General features: G+C 38.0%; 1 protein-coding gene across 12 annotated transcripts in view; it reads right to left on the bottom strand.

Moving 5' to 3' along the window:
- SRBD1 (S1 RNA binding domain 1) overlaps nt 1–27,734 on the bottom strand; it is a 256,608-nt gene that overhangs the window by 106,189 nt on the left and 122,685 nt on the right. For 8 of the 12 annotated variants that reach the window (XR_016230405.1, XR_016230403.1, XM_008254454.5 and 5 more), the window contains one exon: nt 958–1,049. Coding sequence is in view for 7 of the 12 variants with exons in the window: in XM_008254454.5 (XP_008252676.3) it covers nt 958–1,049 (92 nt within the window). In the remaining 5 variants the exon portion in view is untranslated. Of the gene's footprint in view, nt 1–957; nt 1,050–15,940; nt 16,109–16,453; nt 17,595–27,734 lie in introns of those variants that run through there. The other 4 variants (XR_016230404.1, XR_016230408.1, XR_016230407.1 and 1 more) reach the window with 3 other exon arrangements.

Raw genomic sequence — 27,734 nt, 5'->3', positions numbered from 1 at the left:
GTGGGGTGGTAGAGACCTCCTGGAAGCGAGGGAAGAGCTTCAGAGGAGCAGCCAGAGTCTGAGCTGGGATGTGAGAGGACGACAGGGAGTGTGTTACAGAACTAACAGCTGAAGAGAAACTACAAGCTCTTTTGGATGCTGAAAGAAGCTTTCTGCTTCTGAGTAAAGAAAAAGTTTCAAATCCGTATCTCCAGGAACAGATTTCAAGAACAGCCAAGAAAGCTGATAAGACTACATGAGGAAAAGAAACTAAAGGCCCAGTCCTAACAAAGGGGTCTAAATGGCCACCTACTACAAGGAAAAATGCTCAGGACAGATGTAATATTTTGCTTATGATAGTAATTTCTTTCACTAGAGGTATCAAAGTATCCCAATTTCTTCACACATAAGATTTTAACTATCCCACAGCACAGAAATCAAAGCAACTGAAGGCAGTCAAAATGAAAGCAGGCTGTTTTAAGCAATACACTATCAAATGACAACCTCTTAGCAAATAGGCAAACCTAGTCACTTAACAAATATTTAGCAATAACTTGAAAGCCTGTGTATGTTCATACATTTACAAACTACAGATATTTGTATGTTAATATATTACTTCTTAACAACAGAAGACTGATAATAAATATTCTATAATAAAAGAAAGATAAAATGAATCCAATAAAAGATCTTAAAGTACTTCATTATCTATTATTAAACTCTCTTGTACTTATTTTTACTAAAGACCTTTCTGGTTAATTTTTCACTATACTCTAGAATACTTACAGTGTTCTTTAACAACAGGATAGTATTCTTCCTCTTCTTTTCTATAGTTGCAGTTATTAGTGCAATCAAGCACTTTCTTTCTAATACGCTGTTTACCTTTTAAATATTGTTGAATATTTAAAATATTTAGCTCAGCATATGTGCAAGTTCAGAATACAAAGTTACATACTTTTGTGATGGCCCATCATTTCTTACCTGCACTTCTCAAATTAGGGTCCAGCCCTGGCATCTCTTTGTTTGCTTCAGGGCTGACACTGTAGATGGAGGCTCCTGCTTCACTCACGATACTGAGAAGAAAGAGAAGGGGGAATATCATTTCCCAAGTTTTGGCCTGGTCAAAGAAAATAAATGAATGAAACTAGCTATCCAAAGAAAAAAACAGCAAGGCAAGTTGCCCTCTTCATACCTCAAAGATATCTACCACATGTAATATTTCATTAATAAAAAGTAATTATGCAACATTTGTTTTCCTCACAGAGGAAACACACAAATTTAAACCTCTGGTGAATTCAACCTGTTGTTTTATCTGAATGGTAACAAAAGTTGTCTCTATCACTCGTAACAAAAGACGGTTTCTAGATGAAAACAAAGAATACTCTCCCAGATGCCAACAAAAAAATTTCAGACTATACTTGTACTTAGCCTCTCCTGTGTTTATAATCCATTACTGACATTTATGATTCTTATCTGGATTAATCCTTCTAGTGTATCTTGGAAAGCATACAGACATAAGTATGGATGGATATGTGCTTATACAGACAAACAGAACACATGCATATGAAACACTGCCATAAACTATTATTATTACCTGGGCATGACTAACACCCACAACATGAAAAGAAAGGGATCAGACAAGAAGTCATCCCACCTCTTTCCAATGAACTTGAAGCCTTTCAATTCAGGTAGATGCAGAACTACTTCATTACCTCATTAACATAACCAAAGCATCATGTAAATCTTCCTTTCTTCTTTGATTCCAAATACTTGATAATCCGCAATGGGAACATCCTATTACAGCTGATATTTTTATGTTGGTGGACGTTTGTATAATTTATCAAACATTAACAAATTATAGTTCTTTTTAATATGCAAAAAAAACCATCATCTACCTTAAGTATACAGAACACGCATGGCTCTGTACCATGTGACCGTTTGGGTGTCAAAAATCAAAAGCAGAAGCAGTTCATGTTTACTTTTTAACCCACTTTTAACAATCTCTCCCTTTTTCTGCTCCAATACTTCAATTACATGAGGCAAATTCAATGAATAACTTTTAATGTCTTGTACCATTAAAACAATTGAATACTGAGAAATAAACAGTGGAAAAATTACTTTCCATCCCCATCTTTAGAGAACTCTATATTGAAATCTGATTACAATTATAAACCATTAAGATTTGAGAAAAGTATTCTGGAGAATGTGAAGACTCATCTGTTTGCCACTAAGATCTATCTTAAATTTTATGAAAAAAAAAAAAAAAGGGAACATTACATTTGAAAAGCAAAACTACTCATCTTGTTTCTCATCAACACCATCCTCATGATACTTTAAGAGATGACTGAATATCTATTATATTCAAAGCACAAAACCAAGCACTTTATGGATGTTATCTCATTGAAAGGACTAGGTTCAAATTTATACTTAAGTAATGGGCCCAATGTCACACAGCTGGGTAAGCAACTGAGCTGGATTTGAACTGTAAACCTAACAGATTCCTCTTTACCCATAAAAAACCAGGTAACTCCTAAATAGCTTCACAACCTCTCATTAAAATGAGAACCTAGGTTTTTCTGCCAAATAAAATTTTTTTCTAAAGAAGAATTACTTTCTTAAACAACACATCCATAAGAACTCATATTTCTCTCCATTGTCTGCACCTCTCATTCAAAGTTGAAGTGAGTTTTGTTTTCTTAAGAATCCAAGGTAGGACCTAAAGCACATAAAGGTCAAATATGTTCTATAGTTTCAGAGACAAATTTTAAAATTAAAAGATAATTGTACTTTTTCTACAAAATAAGATTTAGATTATAGGTATCTTCCACTATACAATGATCAAGGAGGAAATGTAATATTAAATAATGCTTGAAGAAATTCAGTGTATCATAATAACATGATGCTAAAAAATAATAATAATATGGTGCTAAAGTTCACATACTAGAAGATCTTTCAGTTCCATTATGGCAGTAGTTCCTAACCCCGAGCCCTTGGACTCCTGAGCAGGGAGAGGCAGGATTGATTAAAACTACATGCAAAATGTTTGTGTTGATGCATTTTCCCCCCTGGGAAAGAGAGTTATAACTTTCATTGATTACTTAAAGAAATCCATGACCCCAAAAAAGGTTAAGAAACGCTACCACAGGATATGAATATTCAATCACCAGTCATGGAAAATTCCATTTGCAACACAACGGTCAAATCACAATCTAAAAAAGTCTTTTCTGAAAAACCAAAGCATCTGCGTAGTGCAGAAGGTGGACCTATTCTTCACAGAAAATGTTTGTTTTAAAGCTCACTGGAAATTTATTTTCTATCATTTCCAGAAGGCTCCACAGTTACAACTCTTTAAGCAAAGGGAATTTAAATGAGAAATAAAAATTCTAATTAACTATGGTCTTTAGCTGTTGAGTACCTGAGAATCTGCTGGGTGATTCACTGTCTCTTGGAGGTTATAATTCTCAATAGACTGAGAGGAACTGTTGCAAAGAAAAACACTCAGATAATAAATATTCCTCCAAATACCGTACTGCCACTTCTTTTAAACAGAAGAATACAAAACAGATGTGACACATTGCACCCAAAGATTTTAGATTAACATTAATATTAAATCAATACAAAACGCAGTAAATTTCATATGCTTTAGTTATTGAATAGTATGGCTCCAATAAACAGTTCAGTACTAAGCACAGATCAGAAAGCTTAAATAATCTAAATGAACAGAAAAACCTTAACACTGATTACTTCAATATAAAACATGTAAGGACCTAAGAAGTATATGTGGCAAGAATTAAATGAAACAAATCAAACTGAGAGTGGTGATGATTTTTTCCAGGAGGAGTTGCTAAGAACAAAAGCTATTATGCCCCCTCCTCTTTTTCTTTTTTTTTTTCAATCCCTGTTTAGAGTTCAAGTATAGACAGCAGAAAACATGCTAATTTTGTAAAGCAATTTCTGTTCAATGGGAAGTTTCCAATACACAATTGGGAAATTATTCTAATAATCTCCAACATAGTTTGAAGAAAGCAGAAATGAACTTTATATAGAATTCATATAGCTAATTACTGAATAAGTATTATATTTCAGAAAACAAATTTCTCTCTGGTAAAAACAAATTCAGCTCAAAGTCTTAGTAACTGGATTATTTTAAGTATTTTTCCACAAGACAGACATGATTCTGAGCAGGATTTATTTGGGAGGATTTTAAGAGACACAGTTGTAACTGAACTAATGTTTTAGTTTATTATAGTATTCTGAATGCCCTTCAAATGCCTATAGTTTAGACAAACACCTAAATAGATACATATGGCATCTCCAGCTTTAAATATAAGAAAGTATATCTTAGATACCATCTTGACTTACCTTTTACCAGATATACATGCTAACATGCTAATTCTCTAAAATTAAATCAGCAATTTTTAAGATTTTTACTTAATGAAGATATATTTAGGTTTTTTTGGTTTTGAGAAAACATATCACACATCATAATCCAAATCACAAGTACAACGCCTACACTACAGATGCATTCACTTTCCTGGTCATTTAAAGATTTGGGAGAAGAATCCCATAAGTTAAAGATGTTAAATTTTATTATCTCTAGTAAAATACAATGATGTTACATAAAACTGACCATTAATCAGCATAATTTGTTTTCTTTTGAAACAATACATGTTTACATTACAGAATGGATATCTCCCCAGGTTACGAGGCTCTTTCACCGTGACAGGTTGTATGTCGATGAGCCTTTTAAACCCAGGTTTGCAAGTACTTTTCTTACAGTGACTATTCTGACAGTAAGGGAATGGTTTGTTTTGTTTTGTTTTGATCGAATTAATATGGGAGGGTGGGATTCTTTTCACGAGAACACTGGCTTGCTTGCTGTTTTTCTGGCTTAGAGCTGAGGGCTGCCGGCTTCCACGTTCATTTACGAGGGCAACGGCCCTGGCAGGAATTGCCTTCTCTCTCCTCATCTCCCACAGCCACACGAGCTTTACCTGGTTTTTCTTTTCTTCTTTTTTTCTGATTTTAAAACAAGCTACATACTTCCTTATGTTCATAGGAGAATTTAATTAAAAGGTAATCCACCTCAGTGAAAACAGTTATTAAGATACCAAAAATCAGGGTATTTTTCCTAAACAAATACAGACTAGTATGTTTTTATTTAAAAAGTTTTTTTTAACAGAAACTTTAACTTTTATTTATTTATTTATTTATCTGCAAGGTAAAGAGAGACGGGGGTTGGGGGAAAACACAGAGAGAGAGAGAGGGAGAGGGAGAGGGAGAGGGAGAGGGAGAGGGAGAGGGAGAGGGAGAGGGAGAGGGAGAGGGAGAGGGAGAGGGAGAGGGAGAGGGAGAGGGAGAGGGAGAGAGAGACTCCCACTTGCTAGTTCACTTCCCAAATACCTGCAATGGCAAATGTTAGGCCCACATTGAAGCCAGGAGCCAGGAACCCAATCCAGGTTTCCCATGTTGGTGGCAGGGACTCACCTACTTGAGCTATCACTATTATCAGGAAGCTTGAATCCAGAGCGTGACTGGGGCCCATAGTCACTCTGACATAGTATGCTGGTGTCCAAGTGCCTGCCCCTGATGAGTTTTTCATTTTTTTACCAAAGTATACTAGAATTCTTTAAGTCCTACCAATATCTAGCACCTTTCTCTTCTTTCTTCCTTCTGCCTACCCAGAACAGTATACTAAAAATAGCAACTATGCTAAATGCTTAGCTCACTTCACTAATTTTTAAAAACACTTCATCTAAAATGCATTCTTTCTGCTTTTCAAACTGCAAAGCATTCATATTGAGAGACCGTACATGACTCAGGCTATGCTGCTCAACAATAAAAAGGGCTAAAAACATTAACCAGCATAAATCCTGCTTCTTTGCTTTGCATGTGAGATGATCTGCTCTGAAATAGGAAAGGAGAGCTATCTGTATTGTAGGTGTGGGGAGCAAGGTCAAAACCCAAACCACCATCTACAGAAGGGGATCAAAAATTTAATGCTGAAAAGATGCAGTTATTTCTAAGAAAATACCAAAGCTGTTTTAAATTCCTTTACTTAATGATAAATTGTCATTTCAGGGAGTCTCAAATGAGCAATATCAAGTCATTTTAAAACCGAAGGTAATCTGGTGGTGAAGAGGATACAGGGAAACAAGTAAAGTCACACACCAGTGAAGACATCTGAGTAGCAGAAGTCTTGGATGGTTACTTGAAAATAAGACCAAAAGTCACAAAAATGTACATTCTCTCTCAACCAGATATTTTAACAACTTATATGAAGTAAATTTTAAAACACACAAAATATTAAATTGCACCATTCATGATAGCACAGCTGCGGCCAGAAGAAACTGAAACCAAAGTGCCTATCGCCAAAAGTGTTCATTACAGGTCACTAAAAATTATTACTGTAAGACATTTTGACCTCATGTAAAATACTCATGATAAACTATTTAGTGAAAAAAAAATTGGTAATAAAATTATGAGACCAACTGTGATATTTTAAAATATATGCATGGACAAAAAGAAAAAAATGAATTTTATGTACTATGTTAATACAACTTGTTTCTTTAAAATTTCCAACAATAATCATGTAGTATTTATTTGTAGTCACAAAAAGTTTAAAACTAAAGCATAATTATTAATTCATCTGGAAATCTGATAGACAATAGCCAACATAGTCTTAAATTCTACCAAACCTTCTGTTAAAGCTATTTTGAATTTAAAACTGAGTAAACATATAATTTGCTAATAACAACCTCTGAACATGGCTTCCAAAAGATCTCAAATAATGACATAATTGTAGTGTCAATGATAACATTTTTTAAAAGGTAGTTAATTAGAAAAGCCAAGATTAATATCCCAATTTTTACTTGTAGGCTGGATAAGAAGCAAATGCATAATGAAAATCAAACAAGAAAGTACAAATTATGTATCTGTAAGTTTTACTGTGCCTTCCTGAAACCACCTCCCAAGTAATTCTGCATGATCACCGAGGCACTATCAGCTCACTCTCCCCAATGTGAAAACTGTGAAATGATGCCACAGTATGCCAGGAAAGTGAGTACATTAGACAACACACACACTTAGGGCCAAATATGGCGAAGCAGAAAAAGAGAAAGAGAAAAGACACAACCACTTTATTCCAAACATACCAAAGGGTTTGCTTTTGGTTATGTGACACTACCGCCATCTGGTGGAAGATTATTGGAAGCAATTCTTCAACTAAGTTTTTTAGAAAAGTGGATGTAGAGAGTCTACCAACCAGAGGAGCTGCATGTACTCCCAGACAGACATCCTATCTTATTGGATCCACAGAGCAGGATTTCAAGACCCCTTGGTTGTTTTTCCTTTAGTGCCCTGCACCACACTGGATGCCCCATACCACAGTGGATGAATAGAACACCTGTCAGCCACAAACAAACAACCTAAAAGGGGCAGATTCAAATTAACAACTACCAAGTAGAATTGTAATTGGACTTTGGGGTTCAAAAGCATCAACTACCTATCCTGTTGTGTCAGGAACAAAACAATAGCAATCAATCTGGGAACCTGACTCATTTAGCAACACAGGTTTATACCACAATGATGCCAAGCTGTTACAATGTGCCACAATGGGTCCAAGCACTACACCAAAATTACTTTCAAGGCTGTCAATGGGCCATTCAAGGACAGGTGAAAAACTCAACAGAATCTTCAAATGCCATCACAGGGAAAAGCAAATCAACAAACTCAAGGACAAAGAAGATGGAGATCTTGTCCCCTATTTGTAGGTTAAGTCCCGCTACTGAAGTGGAAGCAATTTCTGTCAAAGAAAGGCACAAGCAGAAATTCTCCACCAGCTTCCACAGTCATCATGTCTTTTATTAAACTCTCTTCCTTCATCTTCTTCTGCTTTCCTCCTTTGAAATCACTCATTTATTTCTTTTTTCCCCACCTATATCTGAGACCAACAGGAAGCAAGATAGCACTAAGGGAACTCAAGGAAAAAATAGCCAGAGGACCAAGCCCAAAACTTGGTGCACGAGTAGTGGTATTCTATTAGTACCAGGGACAGGGAACATCTGGCCCGGGTGCTGCACAAAGCCCGCGTAATCATCTGGCCTGGCCCTGCAAAGGCAACTACAGGCAGGACCTGAAATTCAATACATCTATAGTAGGCTAACTTTTGACAATTTTGTATGGCTTGCAAATGATGCTATAAATATCCACATGGCCCTTTGGCAGAAAAGAGGGTTCCCTGTGCCTGCGCGAGGTCAATTCTGGACAGGAAAAGTAGGATGGAGAAGATAAACACCAAGTAGGAAGACTGGTTGTTTGCAGCAGGGCTACAAACACTCCATGCTCACTACCAACAAGGTACAAAAACTGAGAAGGCAGGGAGAATGCTGGTCTGATGCTGCAAATCAAATGTTTTCTGGGCAACATCCTGAAATGTACTGACTTAATTAAGTACATGATACCACAACCCACTGCTGGCTCTGGCCCTGCCTCATCCCGAAGGCAAGCGTGCTTGTCCTGGGTCCTGTAGTTGACTCCAAAACTGCCCACTTTCTATGTACTCAATTTGTATTCACTCACATCGTCACAGATTATCAGTGTTTATTTATTCTTGTTCAACTGCAGTTCTGCTCAGATATAAATCTGAAACTGGCACAGAAAACTGTAAACAAGGTTTTCTTTCAAAGGAAAAAGTCAGCTTTATTTACTGTTCTTTCCTAGCACTCTTATATGACATTTTTAAGCCTTTTATGTCACAAATATGAGGACTTCAGATTGCTATGGCATAGATTTCTCAAAATGAAATTTATTGCAAATAATTCTACTCGCATTATTATTTATTCAGTAACATAAGCCAGAATCAGAAAAACCAAATTCTATAACAACCATATTCTAATACTTTGCTACTAAGTGTGTACCAACATAATACTGAATATTAAAAGATTTTTAAAAATACAAGAATATAACAAAATGAAAACCTCAAATAGAAAACAAAGAGAAAGAGACAGTAAGACAAAACCTCTAATTTGAAAGAAAGATGGGGCCAGCGTTAAGGCACAGTAGGTTAAAGTACTGCTTGTGATGCTGGCATCCTATACTGGAGCACCAGTTCAAGTCCAGGCTGCTCTACTTCTGCTCCACTTTACTCCCTGCTAAAGCACCTGCGAAAGCAGCAAAAGATGGCCCAAGTGCTTGGGCTCCCGCCATCCACGTGGGAGATCAGAATGGTGTTCTGGGCTCCTGGTTTCTGCTTGGCCGAGCCCTGGCTATTACAGCTACTTGGGGAGTGAACTGACAGATGAAGGCTTTATCCTCCCTCTTTCTTTCCCTCTTTCCTTCTCTCTGTCACTCTACCTTTCAAATGAATATTATAAATTAAAAGAGCAGAGATATGCTTTGCTAACAACAAATAGCCTAATTCTCTTCACCAATAGCTAAACCAAGCTTTGGAAACAATGGTTTGTGCTATAGACCCTTACACTTTTCTAAATTGCCCAGCTATCAATCTCAATGAACTCCACCAATAAGTGACAAGTTTTCACCAGTTTCTCATACTCAGAGTTCCTCTCCCTATTCTACCGTTGCTTACATATGCCCCTCCTCCCACAACCTCTGCTTCCCTGTGAAGCAAACTTACACCATGACCAAAGTCATCATCCCTGCAGTCAACGGAGCAGTTACCCACAAGCTTCACTAACACACTCACCGACACGCACTGCAGTTTGGATCTCCAAGCCCTATTCTGCAGCAGCCTCAACCTGCAGAATCTCTTTAGGTCTCCTAGCTAATGCTGGAAAAAAAAAGTCCTGAAAGGACGTGCTATGTATACGACCACTTCCCCTGCTGAACCCCTCTATTAATTCTGGTTTTGAAGCACACGGAACAGGCAACTGGAGAGACTGAGCTGCTCGGCTGAGCCAGCTGCTCTGTTCACTGTTTTATCTCTAGTCAGATCTTTACTTTTTTAGGATCACTGCACATTTCTGGCTGTGCTATATTACACTGTGTAAATATTTAGGAGAAATAATTCCTTTCAAGGATCTAAACTTCCACTGTCGTTATGGCAAATGAACCTGTTTAGGCAATGCTCGTTAGCTAACAACAAACCTACAAGAGCACAGGAATTTACTAGCATATGTGGTACACAAACATCACAATCATAAAGCTTCTCACAGGGACATATCAAGAACATGAAAGAACAGTTTGTTTTTCCTCCCACTGCCCTGTAATTTCCATTAACTCTCCTAGAATAGACCTTAATTCAAACCTTCCTTGCAGTAACAGCAATAGTGCAGAGTGAATGGACAGAGACTATACCCAAAACTACCCACTTAGCTTTCCATGATTCTAGAGCAGAGATTCTTGCACATGAGGCAGCAAGAGAATCAGCTGGATGGTGTGTGAAAACAGACTGTGGGGCCCTGCCCTCTGGAGTCTGCTTCACTAAAACTGTAACAAGTTCACTGGGGACCACACTTTCTGCTCTGTGGTTTTACTGAGATACAATTTGCATTCCACACAATTCATCAACCTTGGCCTATGATTCAACGACTTTTAGTAAATGGACAGTCATGACTAGCACATAGTTTCAGAATATTTTGATTTATAAAGATCATCTGTGTCCATCTGCACTCACTCCTCCTTCCCCAGGTATCCTTGCATAGAGAACTCTCTCTATGCAAGGACTTCAAAAAGTTCATGGAAAATGGAATTCAAGGATAATGTAAAATGGAATTCAAATAATGTAATATTTCCTGTTAAGTTTTGGAAGATCCCTCATGGATGCACTTTCTCTGGACATTTCCTGTGAGTGGAATCACACAACAGGCACAATGTTTTTGAAATCCACCCACATTACAGCATTAATGTTTCCATTTTATTGCTGAAGAGTATATTCCATTGACATGGGTATATCACATTGTGTTTATTCATTTACCAAATGATGGACTTTTGGGTTGGTTCTAGTTTTCTGGTATCATGAATAATGTTGCTCAAATAGTCCCAGAACACACGCTGTGTGAACATAGGTTTCATTTCTTGTGGATAGACTCCTATGAGAAGAAATGCTGGGTTGTAAATTTATGTTTACTATATAAAGAAATGGTCTAGGTAGAGTGAATAAGGACTTTGGTTCATAACTTGGGAAAAACCTGTTATTTCTATCTTTTCACTATAGCTATTCTAGTAATTATGAAATAGTTCTACTTAGACTTTATTTTATATTTCTTTAATCACTAATGACACTGAACACTTATTCAATATACTTACTGGCCTTTCCTAATCTTCTTTAGTGAAATATCTATTCAAATCTTTCGCCCATTTTTAGTTGGCTTGTCTCCTAACTAGAAACCAGTATGTGGTCTTATTTATCCTATTACTTACTTATTTGAAATGTAGAGAAACAGACAGTGACCTCCCACTGGTTCACTTCCCAAATGCCCCCAACAGCCAGGCCAAGGCCAAGAGCCAGAATCTCTACCCAGGGCTCCCCTGTGCATGGCAAGGACTCAAGTACTTGAACTACTTTATGTAAAGTCAAGTCCTCTATCAGATACACAATTTGTAATTGTTTTCTCCCAATATCTAGTTTGTCTTTTCATTATCCTAACAGTCTCCTAAAACATAAAAGTTTTTCATGTCGATGAAATCTAGGAGTATGCTTTGAGAAGCACTGTTTGGCAGCCCCCAAAACTCAAATAACAAGTCCTTGAAAAACGTGAAAGCTTAGTGGTTTTCTATCTGTATAAATATTACTCATATGATATGCACATACATATGAGATATACAGCATGTAATAATATGTGTGTGTCTGAGATTCACAACATATGCTTTCCCTATTTTTCTTCTTTTTCAACAAAGCTTACTATAAACATCATCCTAAATAGATGTATTAGGAGGAAGAGAAAACGGAACTTGCAACTTGCTTTCATACATTATGTAATGAATAAATTCAGTAGTACATGGGCCTGAGCTATCACCTGGGAATACTGGATGGAGTGCTGGCACAAAAAAAAATGGACCTCTAATCCAGCATTTTCTGAGTTACTGTTCCTATGATGTCTGGTATCGTGCTTATTAAAGATGTAAGAAATAAGTCTACTCTATACATTCATGGGAAGAAAGATAAGTAATGTGCCATGGTAAAGAATACAGAGTATATGAGAGCACTTAAAAGAGTTTGGAAAAATGGAATCAAAAGGTAATTTTGGTGCAAAAATATTTTGAAATCCATGCAATATAAATTATTCACAACTTGTTAAAGACCATGCAGATGCATAATTTAAAAATGTTTCGATTTAAATTAAGAGCAACCAAAGATGGCAGCTAATGTTCAACTTATAATTAGTAAATACATGAAATGCACTCCAATAAATATAAGATATTCCTGATTTATGGAGAAACAAAGTGAAAACAATGGATGCTTATTCCTTGATGATTATCTATGTCCAAAAAAATGTTAAGATGAATATGCTGGAAAGCCAAGACACTCTGGCAAAAAAAAAAAAAAAAAAAAAAAAAAACTAAATGAAAAATCTCCACGAGTGAGATCCTAGTGGAAAGAACAGGTCATCAAAGAAAGAGGTACCTTTCTCTGAAGGGAGGAGAGAACTTCCACTTTGACTATGACCCTGTCGGAATAAGAGCGGAGTCAGCCAACTCAAAAGGCTTCCATAGCCTTGGCAACTCATGACAAGAGCCTAGGGTGATTACTGACGCCATAAACAAGAGTGTCAATTTGTTAAGTCAACAACAGGAGTCACTATGCACTTATTCCTCATGTAGGATCTCTGTCCTTAATGTGCTGTACATTGTGATTCAATGCTATAACTAGTACTCAAACAGTATTTTTCATTTTGTGTTTCTGTGTGGGTGCAAACTGTTGAAATCTTTACTTAATATATACTAAACTGATCTTCTGTACATAAAGAGAATTGAAAATGAATCTTGATGTGAATGGAAGGGGAGAGAGAGCGGGGGGTGGGAGGAAAGTTATGGGGGGGGAGAGAAAGCCATTGTAATCCATAAGCTGTACTTTGGAAATTATATTCATTAAATAAAAGTTAAAAAAAAGATGAATATGCTTATGTGAATGTTATTTTTATAGCTATAATCCAATATATATGTTCTGTGATTCTATGGAACATAAGAAGAATCTAGTTAAAAGATGAAGAAAGTTTAAACTTGTAATAAAAATCCTTCATTATATAATTCAAGGTAAACTAGCACTCTAAAAAAGAAGCTCTGTCTACTACAGAACTACCAGTTCTCTCCTATAAAAATGTTTTCAAATATTTAGCTCAATTGTCTTCACTGCCTTCTAGCTGCTGCAGATGAATTTTACATTTCTGCTAGTCTTCATCTTATACTACAGGGAACAAGCCTGCCGGCCCATATTCATTCTCCCTTGAGAAGCAGCTTTCGAAAGCAGCTGCAAGAAACAGTTTCACATGCGAACCAGCCTCACAGCATGTTCCGGTTCCCAACAGAGAACTTTTAGAGCATCTTCTCATCTAATCTCTACATTCTTTGCAATTTAAAAAGATGGGAGTCATTGGAACTTCCTTTCCAAGGCAGACCATATTATACCATCACCATCTGTGATGTTATGGCACTTGAGAGTCAAGATAAACAACAGCACTGAGAAATTGAATTGTTTACTCAAAAGCAATAGCCAATTATAACTTATCCATAAGATCAAATGGCAAGACTAAGCAAAATAATAGTAAGATCAGTTTTTAGGACTTCACTTTATGCCAGGATTCAACTCTTCTTCAATCAGTTAGACACCAATTACTTAAAAGGAATAAATTTATCGAGTTAGTTATTCAGTCCTTTATTTACCCATAAATATTCTGATCTTTGAACACTTAGATGGCTCAAGGACAAAAAGGGAAGAAGAAGCAGCAAGGACCTCGAACCAGCGCCCATATGGGATGCTGGCACTTCAGGACAGGGTGTTAACCTGCTGTGCCACAGCACTGGCCCTAGTAAAGACCTCTTATAAGAGGTCATACTCCCAGCAATTTAAGATTGAACAGCCATCAGTGTGTGCTTCTGTGTAGCAAAATGACTATAACAGAAGTCTATCACCCCAAACTCCACAATTCCCTAGTGAATTTTATACTAAAAATGAGAAGGTTCAGAACTCCCCCCAACCGTCATCAAGTATCCAGTACAATCCAGAACATAATCATTAAAATTTTTGCTTATACAACAGCAAATTAGTATCATGCTATATAGGTGCAAAGCAAAGGAAAATAAGAACATATAAATGCACTGGAATCTTCTACGAAACTCCCATGTGCTCTCCCAAAAATAACTGTGCCACTTGAGCAATTCAGCCATCTATGAACAAACGCCTTCAGCCTATTCCTGTGAAAGGGAAGACCGATCAGTTATGTCTTCATCTTCTCTGAAAATCCTGACATTTTTCACCAAGTAAAGGTTCCAAATGGCAGGTGTCAGAATGTCTTAGCCTCACATGTGGTGCCAGAAGGCAGAAAAAGCAGCAGCAGCATGTGGTCATGTCAGAGCCACACAGTGGCTGCCTGGAGAGCACATTCTGAAAAGAGCAAAGCTCAGACTCAGGTAAATCAGTGCAGTGCCAGATGCCGCTGTCAGAACAAAGCTGTGGTGCCAGGGATTAGCTGCTCAGAGGAACATTCAACTCAAGGCTCTGACAAAAGGGAAAATGGCTCAGCTCAGTGGCACCTGTCCATGTCCTCTCTGTATAATAAATAATTTGATCAAACTAACTCCTACCACGCAAAAAAGAAAATGGCCACAAAATTCTTTATTTAGTCTATAAAGATTATTTTCATCAAGGTCATTATTAGCTTTTCTGAAGTAATCACACACATTTGCATAGTGCAGTCATGTGTCACTTAATAAAAGGGAAATATTCTAAGAAATACATCATTAGATGATTTCATCATTGTGCAAACACAGAGTGCATTTACACAACTAAGATGGCTATGAAGGTGATACAATCTTATGGAATGACTGTGGTATACCCAGTCCATCACTGACTAAAATGTCACATGTAGGGATGTCTATTCATAGAGCTTTCAGATCTACTTTTAGTTTTCAAGATCTACTAACTCAAACTAACCAATTTAAACATACATAGATAGCCCTATATGGAAGTCATGATAATAAGCAATCTTCTTACTTCTCAAGTAAGAGAGACCTAGAGTGTTAAACAACCACATCAAGATTATCTGAAACCAAACCAAATAGTAAAATCAAGACTCAAAACAAAACCTGTTCTCTGGATTATCAGGCCTGACTTCTTTCTATTAGGAAACTTTTCCTTTCTCCGCACTTTTCCTTATCATCCTTATACAGCTTTTTCACAATAATAAAAAAGCTCTGGGAGCTTTTCAAAGTTGTTTGTGAAGGTAAAGCAGTTAGCATGTTAGCACTGTTGTTGGCAGAAATTAACATAACCGGTGTGATAATCTACTCTGTTTCCCCTAAGACCCCAGCCTAAGAAACAGTAAGGATGCCCGAGGGACGCTCACAGCAGATGACACAGAAGCATACAAGTGAGTGTTGATGGAGGAGCGGTCACTGTCAAGCCATTTGATCAGTTACATCAGAAATTAAACAACCTAGGACTATTCCAGCAGTAAGTACACAGATAATGATATGAGCCATTCACAGAAAAAGCAAACTCACCATCATTTAAGTTTATAGACTATCCTGGAATATACAAAAGATCCCTTAATACAATACCAAGGACTGTTACTCAAAATTACTTGATTTCCTTTCATACCTCACAAGAAGAAGTATAAGCATTTGCCAGGACTTCGCTTGGATTTAAGTTAGTAATCTTTTAGTATAAAAGAGTGTCGCTGTGAAGGTTTTTGAAGCAGCTAGAACAAGCATAATCTCCTAATTCTCTCACAAAGAAGTTGCACTTTTTTCCCCTCAATTTCATTCTACATGACTACACACTGACCTTTTATTTATTTGCCACACATGTGTGCCTATCTTCACGCTACAACAACTCAGTGAAGCCTACAAGCTCTTGCTTTGCCTTCTAATCCACTGGCAAGTCTGCTCTTCCACTCTGTGCAGTAGCTCAAGAAATTCCTCATCTTCATATTTTCCAGATCTTCTTCTCAGGCTGATTAAAATATACAGCATGGAAGGGATAAAAATACCAATTAATACAGATAAGTATTCATATAAGGACTAAGAGTACTCTCATATTCTATAGGTTGAAAACCAAATGTATTAAATAAAACAAAATTTAAATGTTCTAAATTAATTTAATTTCTTGTTCACCACTTAGTCTGCTGGTTTCCATTTCCAGGTCTGTTCTCTTTTTTGCTAACATTTTTCTGACTTTTAATTGATTACAGACTTCCCAAAAATCTCATTTTCTTATGTTTTACACATTAAAATAGAGGGATTGGTTTTTTTCAGTAACACATGCTCATGATCAAAAATGAATGCTGGTAAAACAGCATGGTGTTGTGGACAAGAAATGTTTATTGATCAAAATCATGCACATGAAATGGACAGTTTTACATTGGATAAGACCTGATACATATTTAAACTAAAATCCAAGGGGGAGGAGGCCAACCCATAGACAAATATAATCTCCAAATGTACAGTCATACTGATATTCATCAGTTTTCTTCAGTTCACAAAGAAGTAAGCAGATTTCAGGATGTCTTCAAACTGAAATCTCAAATGTTCTCAGTATGAAAAAACTGCAATCAGATGCCTATGTAAGGAAAAGTTCTATTTACCCAGTAAACCCAAAGAAAGCAAATGGATAATGCTGGCCATATTTTGCCTTTCTGACATTTCCTTGGGAATTTGCAAGAACCTTCCCTTTCTCCTCCCTGAGTAAGACCATTTAAGTGGGTGTTAAATAACTACAGAAAATTTTTTTAAAAAGGGGGGTGGGTGTGTGCAGCACTATGGTGTAGTAAGTTAAGCCTCCACCTGAAGTGCCAGCATCCCATATGCTCCACTTCCAATCCAGCTCTCTGCTGGTCGCCTAGGAAAGCAGTGAAAGATGGCCCAAGTCCTTGGGCTCCTCCAACCTCGTGGGAGACAGGGAAGTAGCTCCTGGCCTCAGATCAGTAATCAGCCCAGTTCTGGCTGTTGCAGCCATTTGTTGAGTGAACCAGCGGATGGAAGATCTCTCTCTCTCTCTCTCTGTCTTTCCCTTTCTCTCTTTGTAACTTTGCCTCTCAAATAATAAATAAATTTTTAAAAAATACTAAAAAAAAGTTTGGCTAAAACAAACAAAAAGTGAACTAGGACACTTAGAAGGCATTTGGCTAAAGACACTCACTGGGATCTCCCTGACTAAACCAAAGCTCAAAAGACTATGCCTATCTCATCTGCTGCCTCAACTTCTGTTCCTACTCTCGCTTTTACCTAGCTCCTGAACTCATCCGGGTACGAACCTGCCATAGACAGAAACTAGTGATGGCAAAGGGGAGAAAGGGGAAAAAAATTCCAGTAGTCATTAGTCTTTTCTTGTCCTGTCATCTTCTCTTGCTGAGAACGAGAGCATATTCGTCTTTACAAAGACTTTAAACCCAGTCCCTTGCTCATTACTGTTCCTTCCATCTAGCTCCCATCTTGTAATTCTGGAAAGACAAAAAACATAAAGAAAAGTTTCCTTTAAAAAAAAAACCACTATGCTTATTACACTCAGTGAACATTCCCTGAAACTTACAAGCAAATCCATATTCAGCTAATTCTTCTTTAAAGCCAACAAAATCTTCAAAAATTTCTTTTGATATCCTTGATAATTTTAAAATGTCACTGTTGGGTCTAATTTTTGGCCAATATATTTTATCTGAACAATTCTCAATGCCAAACTTAAATCAAATGCAGCAGAAAAAAAAAAGCCTAAAAACTAACAAATGAGTAAACATAACTCTCTGGGTACCATCTTACCTAGAAGTATGAAATCTCCCTCATTCTTTCTTAGTTTCTTGCCCCAAATTCCTAAAACCTAGCCAATAGATATTACATACAAAGCATAATATACTAAAGAAAGTTAGAAGGGTGTCAGATTATTTAGTTATGTGGCTGTTTCTAATCTTGAAAACCAAAAACAAATATAAAGATAACAGAAATTAGAAGAAAGCTAAAGCCAGGTTCTCAAAATTCCCAAAGGTAACAGAGGCAAAGAAAAGTTATTGCTATCACTTAATAAATATATACTTAACACCATGTGAAAAGAAAATCTGTAATAGCACTTCACCCTGAAGAATTAAAGTATAAACTTCCTGATTTCCCAGGACTGGAAATCACCTCCAACAGTAACTTTACACAACAACTCAAAGAACTTTAAAATTATCTTGTTTCTCCTAAGTTTGTATTAAGTATGAAGTCTCCATTCCAAATTGCTATTGTCCTGAAAATACGTTATTTCATATCACAGGGCTCCAATGAGTGTCTCTTATTAAGTTTTCCAACTCAAATTTTAGGAGAATTACAATTATACATAACATTACAATTTCTAAAATACTATTAATGTAACATTATGCATTATCACTAACATTCCATATGTTGGAATATCACAAAACATGTAGTGATATTCTAACATCATTTTCATTTGAAAGCTTAAAAAAAAATTTTTTGTCATTAGAGGAAAATTGAATAGTGGTGTTTCTCTTTTACCAGGGAATTGTTACACATAATAAACAAATAATTTTACTAAAAATTAATGTAAAAATTATTTATAACATTGTCTTAATGAAACATTATTTCTGGTTATAGGCATCCTTACACAATGATAATGAAAGACGTTTCCATTTTTCTCATATTTAAATGGGAGAAAAATGAATAGGAGAAGACAAGGAAAGCAGGCAGATAAATGTTTTCACAGGAGGTGGGGAGGAAGGGAGAGGAAAGGGAAAGGGAAAGTGGGGTGGTATGGAAGAAGAAAAACTCATGCACACAAATGACCCATCAATCCATTAAATTTTTCTTTTTTCCACTAAGATACATAACATGTTAACCAATAATTGCTTGTAAAGAAGTAAAAAATTGTAATCAATCAATACTAAGTAGTCTGCTGACCCAGATCACATACCCACCATAATATAAGAGTAATAAATTGGCAATAAAATCATTGTTTTCATCACCTGGAATAAATAACAATACACAAGGAAATTTGAGAGTATCAACTGCTAAGCTTATCTATTCCTTCAAAATGGAAACTTCAGGGGACCAGCGTAGGGGTACAGCAGATTAAGTCACCACTTGCAAAGGCTGCATACTATATCAGAGCACTATGTTGAGTCCCTACTACTTCTCTTCCCACTCAACTCCCTGCTAATGTGCCTGGCAAGGCAGAAGACAATGGCCCTACTTCTTTGGCCTCACACCCACATGGGAGACCTGGGTGGAGCCTGGCTCCTGCTTCAGTTTGGTGCAGACTGAGTTATTGAACCAGAAGATTTAAGATCAATATCTCTAGCTACTTCTCTCTCTCTGCAACTCTGTCTTTTAAATAAATAAATCTTTAAAAAGAAAAAGGAAACCACATATTAGAAAGACACACACACACACACACAAGGAAACTAAAACCTATTTTCCAGGCTTAGAAAACAGGCTTCTGCTACCAGACATTTTTTAAATACCTATTTCATTTTCAATCTGGCCATTTAAATATTCCCCCAATATCCCTGGAGAAATGCTGCACTCTAAGATAATTTCCAGAAGTAAATGCAAGCATCTTTGTGTGTGGTATGTGTGTGAACACACTATATTTGCTTCAAGCTTTAACTTTATTGCTTTAAAATGTAAGTTTTCCATTATATGTACATATGAAACAGGCAGGAAAAAAAATTGTAATTGGAATTAGTCTATTCTGAGGTCAGCACTGTGGCAGTGTAGGCTGAGCCTCCCCCTGCAGTGCAGACATCAAATATGACCGCCAGTTTGAGTCCTGGCTACTCCACTTCCGATCCAGCTCTCTGCTATGGCCTGGGAAGGCAGTAGAAGATGGCCCAAATGCTTGGACCCCTGCACCCGCATGGGAGACCTGGAAGAAGCTCTTAGTTCCTGGCTTTGGATCAGCCCAGCTCTGGCTATTACTGCCATTTCTGGAGTGAACCAGAGGATGGAAGATACCCCTCCCTCCTTCCTTCCCTCTTTCCCTCTCCCTCTCTCTCTCAAATAAATAAATAAATAGATAAAATATTAAAATAAAATTAGTCTATTCTACCATTTTAAAAAGCTAGATGATAATTTTTTATAGATTTATGTATTTGAAAGGCAAAGTTACAGAGAAGCAGAGGCAGAGAGAGGGAGAGAGAGAGAAAGTCTTCCATCAACTGGTTCACTCCTCAAATGGTTGCAATGGCCAGGGCTGGGCTGATCTGAAGCCAGGAGCCAGGAGCTTCTTCCATATCTCCCATGCAGGTGCAGGGGCCCAAGGACTTGGGCCATCTTCTACTGCTTTCCCATGCCATAGAAGAGAGCCAGATTGGAAGTGGAGCAGTCAGGACTTGACCTGGCGCCCATAAGGGATGCCGACACTGCAAGCAGTGGCTTTACTTGCTGCACCACAGCACTGGCCCCTAGAGGACAATTTTTAAAACAAATAATAACCTACAAGTTAGAAAGATGTAGACCGCAACATGATTGAAGAATAAAGGGGCATAAAAGTACACATTTTATAACTAAATGTATGGTCCTTCTACACAGCTAGGTTTTTGTCAAAAAGATTATAATTTACAGCATTGTCTTCCAAATCCTTGTATCTATAGAAAAAAAGTCTTCCAACTGTAGTCTTCTCAGTGAGGTGCCTAGAATATGCCTCTCAAACAGCTTGAGCTACCACAGTAAGCAGGCCTCAGGGCTTATGAAATGCCACAGACTTTCTTTCTTTCTTTTTTTTTTTAAAGATTTTATTTATTTGAAAGTCAGAAATACAGAGAGAGAAGGAAAGAGAGAAAGAGAGAGAGAGATATCTTCCATCTGCTGGTTCACTTCCCAAATGGCCACAACAGCCAGGGCTAAACCATACTGAAGCCACCAGTCAGGGGCTTCCTTCAGGTCTCCCATGTAGATGCAGGAGACCAAGGACTTGGGCCATCTTCTACTGCTTTCCCAGGTGCATTAGCAGGGAGCTGGATCAGAAGTGGAGCAGGGGAAATCAAGCCAGTGCCCATATGGGATGCCAGCACTGCAGATGAGGCTTAACCTTCTACACCACCGCGTTGGCCCCATGCTGCACACTTTCAAAGGCATTCCCTGCACTGAGTCTCCCATCATAGCAAGAGAAAACTCTAGATACATGTCTAAGTTGTTTCTCTGAACTGTTTCTTGTCAAAACAGAATGTCAAACATTATTCTATCAAATGCTATCCCTATGGAATCTAGTTCAATCCAAAGAGCAGCTACCAATTAGCAAAGTCGGGCCTTTTTCTATTGATATGTGAAATTAGTAGGATCCAAAAAGAAAGTTTCATCTCAGCAGCTAGTTTAAGTGCTACTGATAGCTATAATCACAGGCAGGCTGCAATTCCTTTTGAAGGGCTTTTCAAATGAACAAATACAAAGAAAAAAGAGAAACACAAGTGTTTTCATAGTGAATGACTGCCTAGGATTATAGAGTTATAAAAAGCCAAGGTTAGAGATCCAGACAGCCATGAGTATTGTGAACTAACAAGCCAAAGTCAAATGAAATTCTCTCTCACTCTTTTGACAAGGTCAGTGCACCCATCCCTCAGCACAATGACCAGCTGAATTTCAGGTTACCAAAGGTGCTTCAAAAAATAAAATCCCCCACGAGTCAGCTAATGTTTCTTTATCACCTTGGTTGAGGAAATAAAATCCTATAAGAAAAACATTTTCTGAGTCACTTTGCAGTTTTCCAAAAGCAGCATTATCACTCAGAAACTGCCCTGAAGAAGTGTTCATTCATTAGCACCGTAAGTGTGCAGATGAAAAAAATGGTATCCAATCATACCTTCAATCCAGATGAATTTTTACAGTCCATTTATAATTTGTCCACGGAAGTGAGTGTCATGTGCATCTATTAGAAAGATCTTTGATTTCTATGAACCCCCCCCCCAAAGCTCTAAAACTTGATTACAAAGCATAGAAATGCAAATAGGACAAAGAAGCTTGCAGAATAAGACTGTTTACAGGAAGCATGAATTTGAGATGCATAAGCCTACAGTTTGGCAAAAATCATTACATGACCCATGGCTACTACTTAAAAGATTAGATTTTAACTGTGTTAAAAAAAATTCAATAGTGTATATCCCCATGTGTATCTTCTCTGCACTTTCATTTAAAAAAACAAACAAACAAACAAACAAAAAAAACCACACTTTTAAACTTAAATGATCAAACACTTCCTAATGTTGATGGTTTTTAAAGTCTCCATTCCCAGATACTAAGTGTCCTGGCTTTGTGACGTAAGTGATGACAAATGGATCATTTCCCACCTACTCTACTTAACTCCTTCACCAATAGGACTGCTAGAATCCAGTTATGTAAAGAATTATTTTCAACAGCCACCTTCAATTACAAATGTTTGACATGATCACAGACATTCAATGCTAATCTCCTTTCAGACTGAAATACCCACATGAGGCCCTCTGAGACACACAGCATGGCTATTCTTTTTGCTTTACCTTATCTAGCACAGAGGCTCAAGTATGTTGGAATCCTCCCTCCTCCCCCATCATTATTGCCAAACCCAGCTCTCATGCAAAACAACATGCAAACCCACTTCCTTAGGTGCCACACATTTGCATGATTGAATATACTTAATTTCAGAGCCCTAATGCTAAGCACAATTTTGGACTCAAACTTTCAGTCTAGGTTAGTTCAGGAATACTCATCACTTATTCAATGAAAACAAAACCTCAGCCTATAAAGGAAAACCCTAACAGCATACTAAATTATACTCATCTGTTAAAGAGAGATTTTTAAATTTCAAAGAATAACTGTTTTCTGGTATATCAAATTCAAGCATTTATAGCAAAAGCATTAAACACTACTATTTCCATATGACAACTAGCTGGGACTCTGAACACAAAGACAATGATTCTGCTTCACGCGTAGGTGGATTCATGAAAACTTGCTCTTAAAGTGATTTTTCATAAGTTGAAATCCATTTTAGGTGCAATGAGGAAGCTCCCTAACTTACAGAACTACAAAGTGAAATTTTTACAATACAAAGGATTCATCAGAAAAGCAGCTGTTCACTTCTTTTTGAGCTTTTAGTTTGTGATTACTCGTTTACATTTGCTTAAGTGAATAATACTTTTCTTTATGACTATACCACACCATTAGTAATCAGAGAAACATGGGCCTCCTTGTTCCGTTAGAGGGAAAAAGGTCTGACACCCTTAATGTACATCAAGCTCATAAGAAGAAATGTCACAAAGGACACAAACCTCATGCTGAGAAGAACCAAGCAAGCACATAAAAAACACAGAGAAACTGCTCTCAGAGCATACACTCCTCAAAAAGCAAAATCAGAAACAAAAAAATCAAGTTCTGCCTTCAACCTCTTTGCTTCTGGTCATGCCAGTATTCCACAGTAACATTTATTCCACTGTTCCTGCCAGGTCATAGCCACAGGACAGCACACCAGCAATGGTAGATGGACCATCTTCCCTTTCTTCCTCCATGTTCTTCATTACATAAAGGTGTGTTTGCCCAAAGGTGATTACTGCCCTCGGTGACTATTTCTTGCCATCTGCTGAGATTAGAGGCTTGAAAAATCTCCACATATATTGAGAACATCTGACAAGTAATCTAGTTACACAACAAAGGCTAGATTGCCCCCTGAGAGTTACACTCCTACAGAAAAGATAAGCAGTTAGTGAGACAGTTTCAATCTAGCATCCGACCAAATTCAGTTCATGCTGAATTTTTAGCAGCTAAAGAAGATGAAAAATTCAGAGATGTTGCATTCTACTACTTAAAAAAAAAATCTATTGAAATATTTTACAGCCCATAAAGAACAAACTCTGGCTGGTTTGATCACTGAGCCTCAGGTCCACTCTAGAAAATGAGGAATCGGACTAGAACTTGAAGGGCATTTTTGTTCTAATAATAAATATTGTGGGGGCCGGTGCTGTGGTGCAGTGGGTTAATACCCTGGCCTGAATTGCCGGCATCCCATATGGGCGCCGGTTTGAGACCCAGCTGCTCCACTTCCCATCCAGCTCTCTGCTATGGCCTGGGAAAGCAGTGGAAGATGGCCCAAGTCCTTGGGCCCCTGCACCCTCGTGGGAGACCCAGAGGAAGCTCCTGGCTTTGGATCGGCACAGCTCTAGCCATTGCGGCCAACTGGGGAGTGAACTATCAGATGGAAGACCTCTCTCTCTCTCTCTCTGACTCTCCTCTCTCTGTGTAACTATGACTTTCAAATAAATAAATGAATCTTTAAAAAAATAATAATATTGTGTATGACTTAGGGAAACCCCCTAATGCTGAAAAACATGGAAACTGATTAATATTAATATGTATTCAGTGTTGGTCAGAGGTTTTTGTTTTAAGATTTGTTTATTTATTGAAAGAGAGAGAGACAGAGTGAGAAAGAGCTCTTCCATCCACTGGTTCACTCCCCAAATGGCCACAACAGCCAGGGCTGAAACAGGCCAAATCCAGGAACCTGGAACTCCACCCAGGCCTCCCACGTAGGTGGTAGCAGCCAAAGTATTTGGGTCACCTACCACTGCTATCCCAGGCACATTAGCAGGGAGCTGGAACAGAAGCAGAGCAGCTGGGATATAAATCAGCAATCTGAAATGGGACTCCAGCATCACAGGCAGTGGCTTAACCTACTGTACCACAGTGCCAGCTCCTAGAAGGTTTTTCTTTTTGTTTTGCTTTGTTCTGATTTGTTCTTGTCTTCAATTGAAAGTAAAGGTGAAATTAAGAATGTTAAAGACAAATTTATTCCCTCAAATTAAATTCAATGGTAACAGCCACCATATTTAACCAATGGAGAAGTGACAAGGCAACCATGGTGTGCTGGAAATATATCTAAGGTCTGATAACTGGGGCCGGTGCTGTGGCGTAGCAGGCTAAGCCTCTGACTACAGTGCCAGCATCCCATATGGGCACTATTTGTGTCCTGGCTGCTCCACTTCCAATCCAGCTCTCTGCTGATGGCCTGGAAAAGCAGTGGAAGACAGTCCAAGGCTTGGGCCCTTGCACCTGTGTGGGAGACCTGAAAGAAGCTCCTGACTCCTGATTCACTCAACTCAAGCAGTTGAGGCCATTTGGGGAGTGAACCTGTGGATGGAAGAACTTTCTCTCTGTCTCTGTCTGTCTGTAGCTATATCTCTCAAATAAATAAATAAAACTTAAAAAAACTTCAAATGGGGGGCGGAGCCAAGATGACGGAATAGTGAGGGTGCGCACTGATAGTTCGGGAAAAGAGAGTTTAATAAAAGTGGAGTTACTGTAGTCTCAGGAAAAAGCTTGGGAAAAAATTGCAGAGGAAACTCTTCCGGATCTAGTGGATGTGACATGGAGGACCTACAGGGAGAGCAAGGACACCCACGGCGCAGAAGCTGAGCTGCAGAGTCTGCGCGCCAGCTCTGGAAGGAGAGGTGAGACAAAAACTCGGTAACCCAAATCATTGGCGGGGAAAGGCAGAAAGAGCCTAGAGGGAATGAGGCTTGAAGCCCCGCTGGGGAAAGTTCACCAGGCTGACTGGAGAAGAGAAAAAAAAAAACGAATAAATAAGGGGAACCAGGACGAACACTAGCCTCTCTCTCCACTCACCTTACAAAGGCGAGCAAGACAAAGAGCAGGCACCATTTTGGACATACGTAAAGCGGCACCCACCATCAGCCAAGCAGAAAAACCTGACTCTAGTGGAGAGAAATAACTGGAGGTTAGAACCTAGTGAAAGTGTGGAACTAACGAACTGAGACTGTGAAAATCTAAGGGTGGGCGAGAGAACTCACTGAGTACACAAACTTGGTAACCTTGGCAACCCAGTGAGAGACTGTGGAGAAATTTGAGACCACACTGAGGGCTGCGTAGACCCTTTGTGTGGTCCTTGGGGTAGAGCAAACTAATACCCACAGGTGTCAGATTTCATACATCAACTACCCTCAATTCCACTCAGCTGTGCGGAATTACTTTCCTTCTGAGTCAAAAAAAAAAAAAAAAAAAAAGAGCGAGCAAACAACCTGGGTGAGTCACCTTTGGCACACCCTTAACCCTGAAGAACCAAACAGAGCTCTCTGGCCACACCCATCACAGCCTCTAAGGATCCATCAAAAGCAGACAGTCCACTTAATCTAGAGTCACAGTATAACGAGAAAAAACACCACAGTGAAGAACCCAAAGAATATCTCCACAATGCCAAACAACAAATGCAGAAACCAAGTTAACAAGAACAAGGAAGACACTATGATGCCCTCAAATGAACAAGACACCCAATTCAAGATGATGTAGATAACGAGATAGAAGAAATGCAAGAAGCGGATCTCAAAAACTTGATGAGAACATTAAGAAGTTCTCAAAAACAAATTCTTGAACTACAGAAAGGAGGAATCAAAATGAAATGAAATAACTAGTAGAACAGGAAACTGTGATAGTGATGAGAAATCATAATGAAATGAAGAATTCAATAGATCAAATGACAAACACATTAGAGAGCCTTAAAAACAGAATGAGTGAAGCAGAAGAGAGAATATTGGACTTGGAAGACAGAGAACAGGAAAGTATACAGTCAAACCAAAGAAAAGAAGAGGAAATTAGAAATCTAAAAAATATTGTCAGGAATCTACAGGATACTATTAAAAAAAAACCAACATTTGGGTTCTAGGAGTTCCTGAAGGCATGGAGAGGGAGAAAAGATTAGAAGGCCTTTTTAGTGAGATATTAGCAGAAAATTTCCCAGGTTTGGAGAAGGACAGAGACATCCTAGTACAGGAAGCTCATAGAACCCCTTGTAAACATGACCAAAAAAGATCCTTACAAAAACACGTTGTAATTAAACTCTCCACAGTGAAACAGAAAGAAAAGATCCTAAAATGTGCAAGAGAGAAACGTCAGATTACTCTCAGAAGATCTCCAATTAGACTCACAGCTGACTTTTCATCAGAAACCCTACAGGGTAGGAGGGAATGGTGAGATACAGCCCAGGTACTAAGAGAGAAAAACTGCCAGCCCAGAATATTATATCCTGCAAAGCTCTCATTTCTGAATGAAGGTGAAATAAAGACCTTTCATAGCAAACAGAAACTGAAAGAATTTGTTGCCACTCGTCCAGCCCTGCAAAAAATGCTTAAAGATGTGCTACACACAGAAACACGGCCATCAGTATGAAAGAAGGTAAAGGAAGAAAACCTACCAGTAAAAGATCATAGGAAGCTCAAAGCATATACTAGAAAAAATCTTTGGGAAAATGGCAGGGCAAAGTCACTACTTATCAATAGTCACATTCAATGTTAATGGACTCAACTCTCCAGTTAAAAGGCACAGACTGGCTGAATGGATTAAGGAACAAAACCGATCTATTTGCTGCCTACAAGAAACACATCTTTCCAACAAAGATGCATGCAGACTGAAAGTGAAAGGTTGGAAAAAGATATTCCATGCCAACAGAAATGAAAAAAAATGCAGGTGTAAACATATTAATATCAGACAATATTAACACAAAAACTGTTAAGAGAGACAAAGAGGGACACTATCAAATTATTAGAGAACTTTGGAGAAACCCTGCAAGATATTGGCACAGGCAAAGAATTTCTGGAAAAGACTCTAGAGGCACAGGCAGT

The sequence above is a fragment of the Oryctolagus cuniculus genome, chromosome 2, assembly GCF_051225735.1.
Source record: "Oryctolagus cuniculus isolate XC-2025 breed Fujian yellow rabbit chromosome 2, ASM5122573v1, whole genome shotgun sequence".
Taxonomy (NCBI): Eukaryota; Metazoa; Chordata; class Mammalia; order Lagomorpha; family Leporidae; genus Oryctolagus; species Oryctolagus cuniculus.
This window is presented reverse-complemented; position numbering and strand designations above follow the sequence as displayed.